This window comes from Anguilla anguilla, chromosome 8 (genome assembly GCF_013347855.1).
Source record: "Anguilla anguilla isolate fAngAng1 chromosome 8, fAngAng1.pri, whole genome shotgun sequence".
NCBI lineage: Eukaryota > Metazoa > Chordata > Actinopteri > Anguilliformes > Anguillidae > Anguilla > Anguilla anguilla.
The window spans coordinates 31,169,603-31,190,533 of NC_049208.1; the positions used below are offsets into that span (position 1 = coordinate 31,169,603).

At 40.7% G+C, this 20,931-nt stretch overlaps 1 protein-coding gene across 2 annotated transcripts in view; it reads right to left on the reverse strand.

Annotated features, from left to right (window-relative positions):
* The window catches only part of adcy2b (adenylate cyclase 2b (brain)), a 59,543-nt gene that overhangs the window by 18,227 nt on the left and 20,385 nt on the right, over positions 1-20,931 (reverse strand). For both annotated transcript variants that reach the window (XM_035430751.1, XM_035430753.1), the window contains exons 4-15: positions 16,968-17,117; positions 11,107-11,255; positions 9,525-9,636; positions 8,616-8,743; positions 6,434-6,592; positions 6,034-6,166; positions 5,278-5,454; positions 4,629-4,672; positions 3,580-3,657; positions 3,320-3,389; positions 2,950-3,047; positions 1,910-1,994 (exon numbers count right to left, since the gene is read on the reverse strand). In XM_035430751.1, coding sequence (XP_035286642.1) covers positions 1,910-1,994; positions 2,950-3,047; positions 3,320-3,389; positions 3,580-3,657; positions 4,629-4,672; positions 5,278-5,454; positions 6,034-6,166; positions 6,434-6,592; positions 8,616-8,743; positions 9,525-9,636; positions 11,107-11,255; positions 16,968-17,117 — 1,383 coding nt within the window. The remainder of the gene's footprint in view (positions 1-1,909; positions 1,995-2,949; positions 3,048-3,319; positions 3,390-3,579; positions 3,658-4,628; positions 4,673-5,277; positions 5,455-6,033; positions 6,167-6,433; positions 6,593-8,615; positions 8,744-9,524; positions 9,637-11,106; positions 11,256-16,967; positions 17,118-20,931) is intronic.

Below are 20,931 nucleotides of genomic sequence, written 5' to 3' on the forward strand. Positions count from 1 at the left end.
CTGCTACAACAAAACCTGAAGCTTCACCCTCTTGGCTCAGGTTTGTTTAGAGGCGTTTTGATTCCTTCTCAGTACTGAGCCCAGCGGGCTACACGCTCAGGGCGAGACCTGGTGAACCTCTGTAGACCCCGATACTGTACCTCAGAACTGTGGATCCAGGAGAATTACTGAACTCACGATGCAGCTGGTGTTAGGATTTAAATAGCTCCCAACAGAAAGGGATTGTACGATTTCAGCATGTTGCCTCATTATTTGGGGCACTATCATCTTCTGTGCTTCCTGAAAGTAAGACAGTGGAAAGTAAGTGGATTCCATAGTCCTGGGCTCTGATCATAGATTGCTGGAGGGATACCTTATGTTTGATGATAAGGTACGAGAGAAAAGCCACTATCCTATATTACAGATGTCTATAAATAAACATAATAGGCATAATTTAGCCATGCCAATTTAAAAAAGAAAAAAAATCAATTCTTTAGCTTATGCGTTAGTCTCACTGAGATCGACCATTTGTATTCTCTGGCCAAGATAGCAACCCAGTATACATATAGATTCATGGAATGCGCAACAGTAGCAAAGAAACATATAAAAACAACATGAGTACAGGAAGAATGGCAAATCATTTGAAACTTTAACAATCTTCAGTGGTAATGCGGTTGGGCATGTATTTGAAGCCACTTCAAGGACTGAGCGAGTTTAACTCAGGGACATGGCATGTGCATGCAGTTTGTAACCATAATCATTAGCTCTTAATTGCTTTCAGAAGAGAAGTATGCTATAGTATGATAAAATAAGAACCTATTTTTAGTTTCCAAAGTAGATTATCAGTGTGCAGTGTGCAGTGTTTATAAACAAAGCTTTCATCAAGCTATAACATCAAGTATTTCTTTCAAGTCTTCTTGTCATTTTTGAGAGTGTACTTCACAGATAAAAAAAATGCAGTTTTCAACATTTCTCTATGTTTAAAATATGATTTTAGTTCAGAATGAGAACTTTGTAAACAATTAACATCTGCCAGGAAGCCTGGCTGTTTGAGGGTAGGAGCACAAACAGTATCAGTGTAAACAGCAGTGTCATCTGCATATTGAACTGATTGATTTCATAGTACAGTCAATATTGTGTATGCAAATAATCAACAAACAGGGCCAAGGCATCATATCAATATAGACACTTTGCTTTCTATTAAAAGTTCCTAAGCTTCACTGTTTAGCTCAAAATATCTTTTACTTAATAGATTTTGATCCACAATTTCAACAAACAAAGATCTGTACAGTGTATGTAGGCACAGTGTTGGTAATTGTCAAAAGCATTTACAGCATCTTTGACCCAAACTGTTGCTGCACTTTTGATGTTTATCAGCTTTTTGAAAATATACTGAAATCTGTTTCCATATGGATAAGTTCCACAGGTAGTTAAATGTTATTTTATTTTTCAAGATAATCCAGCCATTTGTGCATGTCATCAGAAGCTCATTTAATTAGTTAGCCTATCTTGAGCTTTGTTGCTCAACTCACATGCAGGTATCATACAATTTTTGTAGCTGGGATTGGACTAGAATATTATTGTCACATTTTAAATTGTCATAGTGTTTTCATTACCAATCAATGCTTGTCATTTGAAAATGGGATTTGTTTTGCAAGTCAACAAGAAATCAACAATGTCACTGAAAATTATTTTAAAATTATTTGATGAAAAGCCATTTTCATAAAACTAAGCCATAAATGTTTGAACTTGGATGGAATCAGGCTGGAAGCCATCTTTTTACTCAGTCCACTTAAATTCTGCATCTATTGGGAAAAGAAACATCTACCTTCTTTCGCTAGACAGCATTTACAGAAATGAAAACTGAAAGCCTTCAACCAACATTCATTCTGGAGACAAAATCTTAATTCCTTCCGACAGCGTGACTCACCAAGAGGTGGCCGGCGAAACAGATGAGCAGGATCAAGGACAGCAGGACGAACGCCATCCCAAAGGATATCCCCAGGACTGCAGTTCTGCAGAACGTGAAGCACAGGTAAGCAATGACACAAACGCCAGGAACTGAAAACATACATCTGGGACATTGCAGCTGCGTATTTAAGTACAATTTCCTGTAATCGATCTCTATGTTTGCCTGTTTTTCTTTCTGTATTTTTCAAACACTGTATATGTCCTGTATAGGTCATCTTAAAGCTACAGGGTGATGATAAAACTAAATGTCTGTCGTTCAAACTATTAATGGATGCTACAGACACTTTGATTCTGCAAAGTGAGTTTCAGAACTATGGTATCCAGAGAAAATAAATATCATCGATGAAATGAAATGTCTTCAAGTAGTTATTCCCAGTCATGATTTGTATTGCATTTTCATTCTCTTTTTGCGTCTATCTGTCTTTTTCATCACATTCCCACATTATTTGAGAAACTTTGATTCGATTTCAAGATAAGTTTTACAGATGCAATTTTAGCCTCAGCACAATCATACTCAGAGAAGTGATGCCAGAATATTAAAATCCAGCTTGAAAAAGTTCTGTTCCATGAAACATTCGGGGAGCATTTGGTTGGATGCCCCCAAGTTCCATTTACAAATGAATCTGGCCAGGGACATGATGTTGTTGACTTTGTTGACTTGTCTTGTTTTGTACGTGGTAATAGCCATTGACAGTCCCGTCAACAACATCCTTATTTGAAACTTTAATGTTTTTCTTTGATAGCTTTTCTCAGAAATATCGTAATGTGGAGAGGTACAGGGCTATGGAGATATCTAATTATAAGTACCAAATGAACTGTTCAGGTGAAATAATAGGTGAAAGAGATAATAAAAGCAGTGCAGAATATGCCTTGTTGCTTGTGGAAGAATATGGCAGCTGTTGCTTTGTTATGTGTTAATTCCATATAATGTATGGACGTCATGCACATACACCACACATACCATGCCGTTATGTATTTGTTAATGCAAACCATACTTACTTCGGCAAGACCAGAATCTGTACTACGAAGATGCAGAAAAATATCAGGCATGCACAGGTGACGTAATACTTGAAAGCCGGCAAAGTCGTTGCTCTGTACTACGGAAAAAAAGGAATCTAGGTCTAAGGTGGCATTCCTATATGATTTACCCAAACACTCACCAACGTTCTTTCAACACTTAGATTTCAATTACAGATATTAGAAGTCAGTACTCAAATTTCTCAAAGGGCTCATGTGGTTTGAGTTATGAAATTACAGAAATTGTGAATCCTTCTAAAGTATATACCAACATCAAAAGTAAATTATTTAAAATAAAAATGCATTTGGCATGAAGGATCATAATACTCTTCAACAACTGAAGGTTTCTTACCTCCTTCTCTAGTGTCTTATTGTGAAAGAACAAGGATATCCTCTGGATGTCTTCAGATTTCAGCCATTGTCTGAAAAACAGAAGCTCTGTCACGTGCGACCACTTAGGAACACGTTTAATGCGTAGAAAAAATGCAGCGTATAGAATGCGCAACACAAACATTTAACATTTTAGAATTAGATTCTGGAACAACGCACAAAATATAACCCATGCAAGCAATTAATAAATAAAAATAAAAATATTAATGTACTGCAGCATACTTTTGGGAGTTGATTCCATCAATGGTTCTAATCATTCGTTCATTCAGCTCCTCCTCGAATCTCTTCCTCTGGGATTTTCTGCGGGGGGGGAAAAAAGACTGGATTCATGGAGCAGTGAGCCCCAGCAAGCCCTCTCACGGACGATTACAGTAGCGACGTCTCTGCAGGATTGGCTTCTATAATGTTGACTGGATTGTCACATCTGGGGCCAAAAAAGTAATAATATAAAAAACGTGATTCTCTTCCCCCTCGAGGCATATTGGAAATCTGAGGCGGATAACACGACCGCACGGCACCGGGGGAATTGCAGCGCTCGAAACACCTGGCTGTGCCTCAGAGAAAGCCGGGACCACTCTTCCCCCGGATCCCCGCTGCGACGGTCTGAAATAGCAAGCTTCCCCTGGGCGGCCTCTGTCATCTTTTCTCTGCGCATTCATGAAATTCTGTTTCTTCATTTGCATGAGCGAGAGACTGAAGTTCGTGAAACTCCAGTAAACGCTGTGCAATCAAAGGAAAAGTGGGCGAGGGAGGTGGGGGGGGGGGGGGGGGGCGGCATCGCTGCTCCCCCATGGCTTGTTGCCTTTCTGTGGGAGCATAAACAGGGTAGGAGAGTGTTTGGGCTCTAACTGAAATGCGGTCGCTCTAGCGCATGTTTTTCACTTTCTTTTCTCCTCTTCTGGGGCATGTTGTGCATTTCTGAAGAAATATTTTTTTGAACTTCCATGAATTTCTAAAATTGGTTAGAAATTAATTTACCATTGCCTTGCCATTAATCGTAGCCTAAATTACACTATAGTCATTTCAGCCACTTAGAAGCTGTTATCCGACTAACTGACGTAAGTGAAGAACATCGGTGTTACTCTCAGGGATACAAGTGGAACATCACCAAGAAGAACAGAAGACCCATTTATTATCAATACATGCAACATCACCCTCTCAAACCAATCTAGGTCTCCAACAATATAACAAAAACCTTGGATCTACAGTTGTATCCAAACAAAACCAATGTATGATGGTGCAATTTGTACAGGCATAGACTTATTTCTCACCGTTCTGTTCTGCGCTGGTAATGATACTGCCCCATTGGCACATCCTAAAAAAAAGAACAAAATCTGACAATTTGCCTCAGTGCCTTTGCATGCACTTTTTTCAAATAGCCATTTAGATAGGAATGAAAGAACATGAAGCACATTTAACCAGCTCATCAGCAGGAGAAGCATAAATATGTCGTGCAGCCTGACATACATAACAATATTATGGCAAGATGGGATACAGCAAAGTTTATATTTCAAAAATGAATGCATAAGATAACCTGCATGCTTACATGCTCAAAAAAATTAAACTTCACTGGGACCAAACAATTTGAAAAGTTTTTAGTATAATTGCTTAAACAAACTGAACAGGAATTTGGTAAACTGCAGTTACATGAACAAAAATAAAAGTTGTAAGAGCTGGACGTGACAACATGATACTGGGTAGAATTTTAAACATTATATTTCAACATTAGGTTTCAATTCATAGCTTTAGCTATAACATACACACACATATATATTCCTGCTAGGCAGTAGGCCTTGCCCATTCCCTTCCTTTGGAGCAGCCTTATGACGTATGCAGGTAGTACATGCCTTTCTGCCATACTGTACATGTAAGATTAAGTCAGAGTGATGCGGTGGCCTGGTTCAGGCGGAGGAAGCTCACCACGGTGTTGATTTTGCCGTTCTCGGTGCTCATGCTGTCGCGGTGGTGCAGGTTGGCGAAGGGCTTGGCGGCCCCCCAGGACTCCAGGTAGCGGGTCATCCTGACCGACGCCCTCATTTTGGCCCCGTCCAGCGAGTTCCGGGGACGGCAGCTGAGCTGCGGGCTGCGCCTCTCCGCCTGCGGTCACAAACGCGGGGTCGCGCTCGTTAGACCTCAGCCACGGTCTGGACCGCCGGGTCATAGTCCGTCAATCATCTTCCCCAGCCAACTGCGCACCACTGCTGGAGTTTTTTTTATTCTTGCACAGAACTCAATGTACGGATTGGACATAGCGTAGGGATCTATTGCTGGCTCTCCTACTGCCTGCCCTGGTTACAACCCCAACACAATGCACTCCTGCCTCACGTATCTGCATCAGATCAACATGCCTACACAAGGTTTATAGCTTCATAATTCTGTTATCCAACTGTTCACTTAGATATCTCAGAATGACCTTGCTTAGGACTGATGATAAACACAGTGAGCACTAGTTCATTCCAAACTTTCTTCATTCCAAACGCTAATCAACATTGCTACAGGTCACATTATTTCTTATGGAACGGTCTAATTTTCCACTTACAAAATCTTCTAAATTAGACCTTTCCATGAGAACTAGAGAGACATGTAGCAATGTTGTGGGAAAGTCCACTGCAAAAGCATTTAGTCTGCGACTCTTCTTTCCTTCACCAACTTTCTCCTTGCGGACGCTTGTCTTACCTTGGGGTTGATGACCAGGAAGGTGATGACCCCATGTTCCTTCAGATAGGGATCTCGGTTTTGCCCATCCCCGTCCTCAACTTTGTACGCCCCTTTCAGGTGCTCCAGGGTTACCGAGGAGATGTGGACACGCCTTTGGAAGGGCACATGTGATGTTTTTTTGAGAGCGCTAAAGAAACAATGCTGTGAGCCAATGCTACCTGCTGGCTTGCTTTCATCAGCAAATCACCATGATTTCAAAACCTTCATAGCAACAGCTAATCAGGTGATGCTGAGATTTTGGAAGCACTCACACATAAATAACTGTACACGCTGTGCGGTATATGAAATGAGCATAGCTTGTGCTGATCTGCATTTTAAATATCAAAAGTTTTTTATTATAGTTTATATATCTGCTTACCCAGGCACACCTCCAGCCTCCATGTGGTTGGCTAGTGTAACATCATGTGACCAAACATCATATTGCCATTTCTGAAGCCCAATGACACCACACAGAACATTGCCTGAATGGACTCCGACCCTCATATTAATGTCTACTCCGGTGGCATCCCGCACTTTCCTATAAAAAAAAGTGAAACACAACACAGGACAATTTTTCATTTCCCTCAAAAGTAAATATTGAACATTTAGATGTGACAGGGATGATTATAAAATTTCTGAATGCAATAATATTTTTACTTTGATCATTCACCCTGCACAATTCACCAATAGTGAAAAAAATTGTGAAAGTACAAAAACTTTCTTTTCAGTCTTTAAAAAAAAATAACTTTAATATAAGATTGGAAAACATTAAACACAATCTACGATATTGCTTAATATAACCTCTATATAATGCATTTGCTCTTCATTAGGGTCTAATCAGTCCAAAATGCTTAATATTTAGAAATATTTTAGATACAGTATATCAAGTACTGTATATCTAATTTCTGAAGCGCATTTCTAAAATATTTGTGCAATTTATTAATCTCAATTAGAATACAGAAGTTAAAATGACACTGTAAGATGCAAGATGTCTCCTTGTGTTCAAATTTCCGAAGATATCAGCTATGCTGCAGACTGTCCGTGCTTCTCCTAAATCCCTGAAAGACCTTTAGCCCGACAGATCAGGGGAATTCTTCAGGCATCTGTGGCTGGCATGAAAGAACAGACGGAAACACTGGTCGCGCACAAGCAGAATATTAATCAGGACGTTTCCAGAAAAACTCTGTGGGTAGCTGGAAAAAGGATACGCGTCGACAAAAATTTTACACGACCATTTTTAAGGAACAGCCTGAAAAATAATCACAATATTATCTATGGTAACCTTAACCAGAGACCATTGTGCTACATGATAAACTCCAATCACACCAAAGCCAGGATCTAATCTGCTATTTCACCCACGTTGCATTTTATGTTTTGAGATCTTGTCATGGAATTCTGTTTCCAACGTGACGTGAATGAAATGGAAAAAAGCGCATTGCGTGCTAGTTTGATCTCCTGACAAACCATGACAGCACATATTATTGGCCAAACAGAGAATGAAACCGTTTTTTATGTGCAATACAGCTAGTAAATGTTCAATCCACTGATTGCCAATCAAAGATTCTCAGCTGGTCTGATCTTGAATTTAATTTACGGTTCTTGTCATTCTGACTTACTTTTTAATGCAACTTTGCAAACAAATTCACTCTATCCATGTTCTATTCTCATGGTTCACTCTCAGCTGTAAGGGCTGCTCACATAATTCAGTCATTTCCATATTTCACATTGGTAGCCTTGAGGTACTGAGTAACCACTACTTCGCAAACAGCCCACACTACTGCTATGGGCTTTTTCTGTTAGATACAACAATGTGTGTGGGTGTGCCTGCGTGTGTGTGCGTGTGAGTGTGTGCGTGCATGTGTGTGTGTGTGTGTGTGCGTGTGTGTGTGAAAACAGCTCTAAAATGTGTGGCCGATCCTCATTGTAGTTTCACCACAGCACTTGGAGGCTGGTGTTTACACCTGATGAAGTGGACCTATTCCCTCAGCATCTATATTCCATCTCCCAAAACCGGTATTAAGAATGCCAAGTGGGATTTTGCTGCAATTTATGACGAGCAGTTTATGCTGAATGTATAAACTGTGAGGCCTTAATAGCCTCCTTTATCTGCAGGTGAAGGGGTCAATACAGTTTTTCCTTGCTAAAAAGGCAAAAATTGGGCATTTTTAAAAAGGCAATTATGTTTGTGTACAAACGGCGGGGGCGTGTTCAGGGAAGGGGGGGGGGGGGGGGGGCACGCTCACTGAATGCCGTGTTCTGCCATGTTTACTGAGCACATTGAAACATGAACTGACGTGGATAACCTTATCATTTCCAATTCAAATTGTGTTTACTGCAGAGACACCGCAGCTGGGTCCCTGCGAAGAGCTCTCAGTACAAGAGTCGCATTTTTGTGCTCGGCACCCATTTTGAAACACGCTCAAAGACTCCTTTGATGAAAAGTTTCAGCTTCCAAAAGTCCAGGACAAAATGGATGAAATGCACAATATCGTAGTAACTTGCACACTGTCAGAGTTGATCTAACACTGAATGTATTATGTGCGAAGTATCAATATACTCACTTTATAGCTTCACACATGTCGAGTCCCATTTTGACGCAATTTTTGGCGTGGTTGGGCAGGGATTCCGGAAGGCCAGACACGCAGTAGTAGCAGTCCCCCAGAATTTTGATCCTCATGCACTCATTCTCCTAAAAAAGACACAAATGTCTGGAAAACTCGACAGCAAGGAGAAATTACTGTTACATACGTCATATCAGATGTCAAAAACATTACACTTTAATATACCTAATGGCATTATCCCTCCCATCTGAACTACAAAAACAGTAAGTCGCCTTATTTATGAGAATTTGATTCTTGGAGGAAGAGCATCTGTTGCACTGCAAATCAAACAGAAAAATCAAAAGACTACACGCATGTCACTGTTCACAGAATCAATATTCGGGAGTGAATGTAAATGACATAAAGGATTGGGTTGCATGAGGTTTTGAGAATGTGCTCTGTGCTAAGATGGTTGGTCCCATTACAAAGAGAGCTGAGATTCACTGTGGCACTTTTCAACAGCACTTCCTGGAAGATGAGTAACCTGCAGAAATTGCATTTTTCTGTGGTTTTCTGTCCTCCTTGAACGAAACCCTGAGATTTTTAAAGGAGCCTGTCTGGCAGCTGTTTTTCTGCCAGCCTGATCATGTCACCTTGCAAATCCCACACTGTCAGTCTTTTCGCTAGTTCCTTTATGCTCGTCATTTCAATACCCCGCTCGGGAGAACAACAAGCTACAACCAGAAAGGGATGCGCATCTCTGTGATTGATTCAGGACCACATCAGCACCTGAACCAAGCTCATCTGCGGGAATGAATCACACAAATCTGTCCCATCATTTAATTCCCACGCCATGTAACTGATCAACATCTCACTACGATAGCCGCTCTGGTTTAATGTGAGACTGCTTGAGTGAAAAGCTGCATTTACCTTAGCGATCTGGTCGAATTTGCCGAAGAGTTCATTCAGCATGTGAACCAGCTCTCCTGGTGAGCAGTCACTAGCCAGGCGGGTGAATCCCACAATATCTGCATATAGAATACTGTGAAAAATAAAGTGCAGAAACTGCATGTCACATTATGCAGTCTCATTAACACATTTATAACATGTGAGCTACACATTGTCACACAATTCTAAAATAACAGCAGACCGCTATTCTTATGATAAGCAGACCGAGCTATGCGGAACACTTTGAAACAAAAACATTTTTGCACATTTTCTAAATTCAACAGCAAACATTGTACTGATGCAATTTAAATTGTAAATCATCACACTTTTGTTTCATTATGAATGCTTCAGGTACTTTGAATGAAACATTTTTTCCTGCTTTGCAAATACCGAGCGAGCTTGTGACAGATGGTCTGCCACAAATATGGTCGACAGAATTCTTTGAACTGATAATGACAACACTTTTGAACTGATCCTGGTCCCGATGTGCTACAATTCGACACGTATAATCGCAATAAACTATAAAGGAATCAGCTGATGCTCTGCCATTTTATAACTAACACGTTAATTTTGAGTGCAAGAAAAAATGCATCACTTTACAAAGTGAATGACTATCACACATGATTTGTATTATCCTTACACAGAAGACTGTAGGCAAAGGAATCACCTGAGGATTGGAGCGTGTGTCTATGTATCTGTTTTTTCATGTGTCTAAGGGCTTGTGTGTACAGAATATAGAGAACTACAGAAATCGCAGCATCTGAATGAGACTGGGAGAAGAAAAGATTGTGGAGAGATGTGCACTTGACACCTGATTGCATTTACTGCTGAAGAACTGCTGCTGAAGATCAATAATCCTGAAAGAATTCTTAAATCAAAAGTCAGAACGTCGGTGTGATGAAGAATGGGAGTGACATGCTGACAGATAAAAGCTGTCTGCAGCCACTGTCATGTTCCAGGTGATAATTATAATATTGTCATGTTCCAGTTATAATTATGTGTCCTTGTACAACATAGTTCTTCCCCCCTGCATTCTACAACATGCTATACCTTTAGAAGGAGAAACACGGACTCTTGTTGCCTATGAAATGAGAAAAATGTCTGCAACCTTTCAGATTTTCCAAACCTTTTAGCTTGATGATCAGAACATATATTGAAATAATGTGCTCGAGAGTGTAATGTTTTATGTTAGTATTTTGGCATGATGAATGCTTGAACTATGATTTTGTAGAAAGAGTAGACTGAAGCACCAGCATATTGAACCTTCTTTGTAGGAGCTACTCACACAGAGAAACATTTCTTTTGCCACAGGTGAATCTTTTTTTATGTGAGAAACCTGACTTTTCGTAGGGAAAACAGAATATCAACAAATATCAGCACCATGGGCACCAAGAAATCTTGCTTGAGAACTGTTCAATGTGTCGTTTTCTAATTTGTTTCTAATACTTGAAACTTGAAGCAATGTTAGATGTCATAAATCCAAAGCTGTGGTTAGATGTAAAATATAACATAGATTGTAATGCATACAGAGTCCACTTTAGGATAATGTGGGCTGTACCAGTACCTGACGTTGGTGTGCCGTTGCACGTAGAGATTGTGAAAGTTGTTTGTGTTCTCGGCTTGGCCGAAATTTGGCCCCTGCAGCCTCTGTATGATTTCTGCTTTCATCACCCTCGCAATGTGAGCCGGGAGCAAGGACAACAACAGGCGCTCCTACACACAGCACAAGAACACAAAGCAGACAACGGAGGAGGAAACCAGTCATTCTGAGAAGCCACTGAACGTGAATGCAGTCAATTTAACCATTTCAAGCTTAAACATCGTTGTATTGTCATATTACAATTGTTATAACTAATTATTTAAAATATAAAATACTGTTTTGATTATGATTGATTCCAGGAATGGCAGCATGGAGTAGAGAAAGCTGGCTGGTGCCCATTCTCAGACAGGCAAACTGCTGTCCGTTCAGCACCACAGGTGCTCAGCGGACCAGAGGTGATTCAGCACCCTGGGCAGCGCCAGGCACGCTCACAGGCACGACAGCAGTTACAGCTCATTGTTAATCACCACAACTTCTGCGCAACGGCTCATCCCTGGGCCTGTACTGTACTGCGCGCAGGCACGGCTCCAGTTGCTTTGGGCTGTTTGCTTTCTAGCCCAGCGAGCGTCCTCCAGTTTCTCACACGGGAGTGTTTTGATAGCGCTGTTTGCTGCTCGGAACATTTTGCATCGCCTAACAGCCGTACTGGACTACAAAAACAATTCCCGGCCATTTGCTCTTCTGCCAGCCTCTTGCCCGCCTGGAGCCGTTGCTCTCTCCAACAGAGAGAACGCACCTGGGGGGCTCTCTGACACACCGTTTTCAGTAAATAAAAATGTAGATGGACACAAAAGATGTCAGGGAAAGGAGTACAAGCAAGGCAAACATATCTGTTATAAACTTGTACATCCTTGGACTTAGATTTTTTTTTACATACACCGCAGTGGTTAATCTCAGGGAACCCTGGCTTTTGTGCTGTACTGTATCTCAAAAGGTCACACTTGTTCAAATGTGTTGGTAAAAGTTGAGATCCCAATTTAAGGCGTTCTGACAGAATATCTTCATGAGAATATTTTAAGTGAGATATTTATAAATGTGAAGTGAGCAACAGTGCATTTGACATGCACATGTCAATCATATGATCAAAAAATGAAAATGCAATTTCAGCTCATAAAACAGCTATTCAGAATAAAGAGGTTAGAGAACTTGGTTAGGCCTCACACACAAATGCACACACTAGATGACATTATTTCTGGGGCGCACACAATATTCACTTACACACAATATGAATTACAATAATGAGTATATACATATTAATGAACATATACATGTTAAATTGCATATTGCAATTACAGATCTGTCTAAATAATGTAAGATTCTAATGCAGTTATATGCTGTTGAAATAGAACTGACAGAATAGAATTGGAGTTCTCTGGCAAAAGTTGTTACAGTAAATGTAAAATGAATTAGTGGAAATTTTGTTGATATATTTTCTACCTGCTTATATTGTAGTAGCTGTTTAAACAACGAATTATACAAACATATGAATAAATAAATAGAAACATATCAATAAAAGTCTTTATAATAGCATAAACAACAAAGACCAAATATGACAGCATTTGGATTTTGTCAGATACCATTTTTTCCAGTGCTTTATGTCACATGGACTACTGCATTGTTACCTTAAAAAACCTTTGAGAGAGTTTTTATGGGGCTGCATAGCTGATGTAATGAGAAGAAAGAGTCCAGAACAAACTAGCAAATGAAGGAACAGAATGAATGCCCCCTGCTGTGCCTAAAAATGTAGATAATAAGTGTTGTCAAGGGGCTGTCTAAAATTGAGCTCATTACATACATCATAGGTGTAATATCATACTTACATTTTAAAACAGAGGTACAGAAATAATTTGTTCATGTGAGATTGACATATACGCAGTTTGACTGCTTCCGAATTCTCAAAACAAAAAAACAAAGCGCTGCACTACCATTGGTTCATATTGGTCAGAAGCAGTCACATGGATGCAAGATGAAACCTGCAGTGCTTCATAATGTAAGACTCCTGTTCAGCGGCGAGAACAAGCCCCCTCCCTTCTGCCCCTGAGTGTAGCATGAAGGTTAATTGCCTCCTGGGTCAGGTGCATTTCAAGGCATTAAAAATAATGAGGGGTTGGAAGTGATTTTAAAAACCTCCATTAATACATTATCACCTACAAAAAAAAAGAAAAATCTTATTTGTGCTAAAAAAAAAAGTGCCCTCGGATAATTGACGCATTTACTCCTGTCTGTTATTTAGAGTGAGATGCAGTCTCTGTGCGGTATTCAGGGGAAGTGATTTCCCCCTAAATGGAAGCCCCCCGCTGCGAGACGGACAGCAATTACTGTATTCGCCCCGGCCGCGGCTGGCCACTGCTGCGGCCGTCCAGGGGATCCTTCCCGATAATTGGTAGGGAAAAGGGCAGGTCAGTCGCAGCGCGTTTCACCTATGAGAGACGGGGGAGAGCGTGCCGACCCGCCAGTCAGCCGGCGCCTGTTTTTCCGAGGCGTAGGTTTATTTTCGGGAGGCCAGGCGGAGGCTCTGGCCAGTCCATCTGTCCCGAGCCCCGTGGGCGAGCCCAGATCCCCTTTGGTGTCTCGCGTGTTTGTGTGGAGAAAACAAGACGGGCCGCGCAGTCAGCTGAGCCACAGATGTCGTCAAACTGAACAGACTGCTCGCTGGTATCCCGCCAAAATGCGGACACATCAGAACTCGGATCAGAGCAAGGACATAAAACTGAACTGATATGTACTGTGTGCACGTGACATCAGCAGTATTTACACTATGTATTCTAAATTTTAGTTCCATGATGCAATGTCTACCAGGATTTCATTATATTTTTTCAGGTCATAACAGGCCATAAAATTAAAAAAACTATATGTGGAAGAGCATTTCTATTATTTCAATTCAATTTCTAATGCATTTCTAATGCAAAAGAAACAGACCGGACACATAAGCACAGAGCAACTGCAGGTTTGGAACGGATCTGTCACGTTTGAACAATAAACCTAATCAAATCAAACATTTCCACCATGTTTGTTTGTCCAACTTGGCCTGGGGAATCTTCCAAAAACATTTGATGTTAAAGACACATGCAGCATTCCTGTGAGAAACCGTAAAATGGTAGCGCACTTTGCCCTGGACAGTGAAATCCCTGTGGATGTGAATGTGGAAGGAACATACTCCTTTACCATAACAGGGTTAGCATAGCCTCAATTCAGTCTGCGTGACAGGAATGACTTAAAGGATAGAAAAGCATTTGGCACTGACACACTCATGATGATAATCAGCTATTTTTTTCTATTTGAAAAGAGTACACTTTGAATGAACTCACAGCTGCACAAGCCTTGGAAGCATGTACTTTCTGTTAAAATGGCAGGCTGTCCTAGATGCCTAGTGCATTTGCCATCTCGGGTGTGACATTACAATGAAGGGATTTTTACCTACAGCAAAGAGAGTGCCACCATGTGCTTTACTGAAATCCTTACAGTGTTCTCAATCCATGGTAAAATCCATGGTACAGCACCCTGGGCAATTCAGTATGTCTACCTTAATGGCTCATTGATGTGTTAGTTTTAATGCATGTTTTTGATTGGCCCACAGTTTTTGTATGTGGTGAAGGATATTTTAGGCATTTACTGTAAGTATGAAAACATAAAATATAGCACATAAATTGGTTTTAATGTTCATCATGTAAATAAATTCTATAAAAGTAATAAGTTCATATTTATAGCATCTGGAAACATTATGTCGCTGTACATGTTGCTTTCAAGAAAGTATATTATTTTGCTTTATACCACAAACCTCCAAATGCCCCAATACTGGCCACTATAAAGTTGGCAGGTCATCAGAAACTTATGTAAACATCTAAAATAGTCTTTGCACACAAAACCATCAAGGCCAGTCTAGAATACACACTAAAACTGAAATCTATCCAAAAACATCAGAAAGTGAACTGCCCTTTCACACCGCTGCTCCCAAGATTCACGCATTGCTGCAAAACAACCATTAGTGTGGGTTCGCTCCCAAGCCAACAGTACGTGAGGTCAAAAGAAACATAACACAATATCTGTGTTATATTTCAGTATGTGCACAGTATGAAACATGGTCCCTGTTGAATCTTTAATGTAAGGCGGTCCAGGAAGCCCAACAGACTGTACAGGGGGTGCCCTGTAGTGAACGTAAGACTGTATTTATCAAACGTTGTGAGAACATTATGACTTTATGAGGCCTTTTTTTTTTACACAGCAGATTCTACAGGGCTGCATTGCATAAAATGGTTGCCAAGATTACAGTTCAACCAATGCTGTAAACAAAAAGAAGACATTGCTTACATTTACACCTGCCCATCTGCATTTAATGAATTGTATCATATTGAAAAGACTAGGGAGCTAAGCACTTCCTACAAAAACATAAACCTTAGCTTGTTCTATAAGAATTAAATCTCACACATCTGAAGTCAATACACAGGCCTGCAGCCTCAGGTCGCTAAAGAGGGCATGAGCTATAAGTTCACAATCACCCTTTTAACGCAGAGAGCTGCTAAAGAAATATCATTTATTATTATTTTTATCACAGCCGAATGCAATGCTGTCGCTTTCACTAATGGCAATGTTTAATTAACCCTGATTACTATCGATCGACCCGTAGGTGCAATTCAGAGTTCCGTAGCATTCGTTCAGAATGCACATGGGCACCGGGCGAGGATGATGACGGGGTGTGCTTATTCGACTGAGATCGCGTGCCTCTGAGGGCTGCATTGGCCTCGTGGGGTTTTTTCCCCCCACCTAGTCACCTTCTTCCTCACTCTTTCCATTGTGCGGTGAGCCAAGGGAGCAAAAGTGAGGCTCTATTTTTAGCCGGTCAGACAAAGCTACCCGCCTCTTGCGCTTATTAGCTCTATTTGTTAAGAAATTAGCAGCTGCGCGGAGGATAAAGTGAACTTCTCCTTCCGGCAGCGCGCGTGAGTCATATCCTCTGGGGCCACAATTCGCCTCTTTAATTTCAGCATTCGTCTCTGAAAAGGCCCTGTGTGGACACAGAGGGCCCATTTCCCCTCTGCCCGCTAAAGGGGTTTGGAGACGCAGCGACGCGGTCGACGCGGCAATGAGGTCAAGACTTCCCGGCCTCCTTGCAACTCCCAGGTAAGCCATGCAAACCCCACAAGAGTTCCACAGGAGCTTTGCAGGTGTGATCAAACTGCTCTGCTCTGAACTTTAGTACTGAATTTAACGGGCCTCGTATTTTATACAACGTGATAACCCTAGTGGTAGATAAACCGAATGAAAACAAGTCTGCAAAAAACTATTAAACTAATACACTGGATAGTAGTTTAGCTCTACTCTACTCTACAAATGTGTATTGAGTTCCCCAAATCAATGTAAGAATTCCTGGGATCTATTGGCCTGAGAAATGTTGAGCAATGAATAGTGATGTTCTTTTCTAAAAGTTTGTTACGAGACAGACATAAAGCATGTGGGACATAATGCATCCCAGCTTTATAATTTTGCTTTATTAGACACCACGCCATCCATATTTCATATTCTCGTGCCCTGTGGGCAGGCCTCTTTGATGTACATAACTTAATGGCCCTTAACAGCCGACTGAAAGAAAAATCCACTTTCAGGTCAAACAGACACGGAGAGATTTTCTACTCGCTACAGACAGTTGTAAGAAATCATTCATCTCTTAGATTCGTGCTTATTGAAACGCGAGGTGTCTCTGATAAACTGTAATGCCCTGGCGTTTCTAAAAACAAAAAGGCAGAAAGAAGTTTCTGGAGAAACACACGGAACACAACCCAGACACAGCTGTGATAGGAATTAGCGGAGAAGCCAGGGGTGCACTGAACCTGCTGATGCTTCTCGAACTCCAGCTTAATGGGGGATTTGATGCAGTTGCAGGTGTCCTGGTAGGTCTGCTTCAGCGCCAGCTCCATGAGGTGCTTGTGATAGGCCCCCGCCATGTTGCCACAGATGAAGATGATGGCGTTGGCCAAAATCTGGAGGGGGACAAAAACAACCATCCAATGAACGAGGACTCTGGCTCCGTACACTGGAGACCACGTGAACACCGGGTCTTACGACAGCAGTGTCTCTCGCTCTGAGACTTAATTGCCGAGAAACACTATGTGTATTTGTTTTTCGCTCACACTGAACCTCCAGCTAATTTCATTGAGCCGAGTACAGATTTGGATTTTAAATCACTTAGCATCTGACGAAAATTCCCTGCAAACAAAACTGACAATTGGAAGGAGAGTTGACAAGAGGCAATGGTGTTTCTGAAATTCCTATTCGTGCCCATGTAAACAACTTAATAAAACAGACAAGCATTCAAAATCAGATTCAAAACGGAACCAAGTCAGCCACTCCAAATTATGCCAAGGACAGAGAAATCATTATTTTGTTAGTACAAAAGCCTTATGCAACACATTGCCTCACATAGTATATGTAGCATATATCCTGAAGATGAAAATTTAATGACAGAATTGAGTAAATACAGACTGTACATACAAAATACACATATCAGCTCAAACAAAGAAATGTATGCAAAGTGCTGTGCCAAAACAAATCACACAACAGTAACACAGAAAACAACATTAACCAAAAACCAAGACTAAAAATGTGTTTGTTTGAGTGCATGCACCTCTGGCTGCTAACACAGAGAAACAGAGTAGGAGGACCAACTCCCTACAGCAAAGCCTCCTAATTTTCTTTTCAATGATACAATCAAAGGAGATCAAAAAGTCTGGAGGCAATTAAATTCTCTGAATATTGCATTTATTTACCACCAACCTATTAATTAACAAATCATGGTCTTCAATTAAGGCCTTGATAAGCAGAATTAGGTGTGGCAGTGCTGAGCTAAAAGAAAACCTGCACCCACACCGGCTCTTTCCAAATAAGATTGGACACCACCCTTTTAAAGACTCTTACAAAAGCCCTCAAAGACTAATGAAACTAGAGCACAAGATGGATGAATAAGTTATTGCTTTATTTTATACCTTCTTGCTCCCTCTTATTCCTCATGTGAAATCACTCACTGTTTCTCCTCACACTACATGCACAGTTAATGGCCTGGAGGCACACACTTCACACTAGTTTAAAGTTTCCATCAGTGGGAGCTGTACTTCTTCTTTGACGGGCACTGGGCTCTCCTGTAGCTCTGTGAGGCTGGTAGTGTGGAAATTAGGGCCTGGCTCACGGGCGAGGGGAGAATCGTGCACCTCCTTCTACTGCAGTGCATGAGGACCGGTGCTTTTGGCTCTGGTCACTCCAGAGCAGTGGTCTCCAAGCCCGGTCCTTTTATTTATTTATTTATTTCACCTTTATTTCACCAGGCAAGTCATTAAGAACAAATTCTTATTTACAATGGCGGCCTGGCAAGTGACAAAAGCCATTTAAGGGAAGGGGAGGTGGGCTAGAAGACAAAAGCATGTTAAAAGCACAAAATACATCAATAATAACAAACTAAACATAGGCACATGAAAACACAGGCAAGCAAACAACAGTCAACAAACGAGATATGGGGTCCTGGAGAGCTACAGGGTCTGCTGGTTTTCATAGTGACTCTGCACTTCATGAATCAATTAGAGCAGTTGATTACACAGTTAACTTGGGTCTCAATTGGGTGCTGATTTTAAGGTGAAAACAAAAACCAGCAGACCCTGTAGCTCTCCAGGACCAGGGTTGGAGACCACTGCTCCAGAGGGAAAGCCAGACCCTCAAAACTGGGAAGGGGGGTGGGGTCATTCAAAAATGATATGGCAAATTTCTGTTGTTACTGATTGTGGTTCAGTTTTGGTAATTATTACAATTTCTGAAGGATCTTTTCTTCCCCAGTGGAACTTACATTGACATCTAACAGAAAAACTAAATAGCTAAAAAGATACTTCATATTTGATTGCTTTGAAGGTAGTTTACTTTTGAAGTGAACTTTATTTTATTTTACTTAATTATTTTATTTAACTTCAAGTAACTTCAAAGCAACGTGTACAGCAACTTTTGGCCTATAGACATTGCAAGTGTGTATACTATCTGATTATTCTATTGAAATGTTATATGTTTAATATTATTTTTGGATGGAACACTTTCTTGTATTGCAAGCAAACTTATACTTCTGTTCTCAAGGAGAACGTACTGCCATTATGAATGAATACAATACAATTCATATATTGATATGTGCAGCCACTGACAACATACAAACATTTGCTTTAGACCACAAACCCATATCCAATATAATATAACTGATAGCAGCCATTGTAATGCCAATAGGTCATCAGAATAAATATTGCATAAATATCTAAAATATCCTTTCAATGCACACGCAAACAGTCTGGGCAATCGAAAAGGTACACAAAAACTAAAATAATATTTAAAAAACACATAGAAAATTATCCCTTCAAAGGCTCTTTCTAAAATCCTGCCACAAATATTCAAAATTAGGCATCACGACATCAATAAAAAACTAACAAACAAGCCAAAGCAGCCATCCATAAAAAAAAATCCTCACCCACGTGAAAACAAATATGAATGTAGCGCAAATCAGGAGCAAAGTAATAGAGATAGCATGTCAACCCATGGAAAATAAATGCAAATGAGTCGCTGCCGATGTCAAAATGGAGTGGGGTGTGAGGAGAATACAAACCGTCTGTGATGAGACCGTTTTAGCATTTCTTGCACTTATTAACGAGCACACCATTACGCACTTCGCGTTTTCCTGAAGAGCCAGACTGAACCTTCTAGATCACAAAAAAGGGCAAATGAGACGCTTCTTTTTTTCCCTCTTTATCAGGAGTCTTTGTGTCCTAGAAACAGTGGAATGTTCAGGATAGCGGATAGCGGTAATTAAGACTCACGCTGGCTGTGAACCTCTTTGCCCTGCCCTATTTCATTTAATTAGCCTACTGGGCAACAGCAATATTCCAGCCCACATAATTATAAGATTAAACTCAACCACACAAAGCAAGAACATGTGGCTTTCTGTCAATTACAGTGACAGAGTCAACATTGTTTTAATTTTGCTTCCTCTAAATACACAGATTTTCAGGATCCTGAAGCAGTTATCGTCGGAAGCTCGGTACTTGTCTCTCTGCTCAATGACACGCGTTCATTTTGACCACAGACAGTTCACTCGCCTCCAGGAAAAAAACAAAAACATCCTAACAGTTCCAGAGGGCTGTGTTTAAAATATAATCTGGAGCTGATACAGCATAGTCACAGCAAACAGTTCAATCTTGTTTACAACAAAAAAGAAATAAAGCAGAATTGTCTGCCAAAACAAAACTGAAAAAAGGTTTGCATGTGAAAGTTTGGAGTTGGAGTTTTGAGTATTAGTTTGGGGCACTGTTTATCACAAATTAATGTAATTTAGGCTCAGCATTGCTCACAATACATTTATTAAAATTCAATGTCCTGTTCCTTTTACAAGGTCTTGAATTTAGTTTCAGCCTGTTTGTCATAAAGTATGCTTTTGAGATCCAGGGCCATGCATGGAATAACTCAACTCTAATGGTGTTGTAGTAGCCCACATCGGGTCCAATTCTTTCTACCTGAGAAAAGTGCACTCTTTCAGAGTTCATTCAACACAGAACATGTTCTTATGTACTGTTTTATGCAGGCTGACAGATTATCTCCTGATTTAGCAGATTCCTCTTAGCCATGACTTTAGCAGAAGACATTGGATAATCGGGTCACCGATCGCTCTTATAAGCATTAAATTAACATCAGACAGGCCAGAGCTGGGGCTTTTAGGCGGCAGTTGTGCTAAACTGCAAGGGAAAGCCCCAAGAAGCTTAAATCAATACCCACCTAATG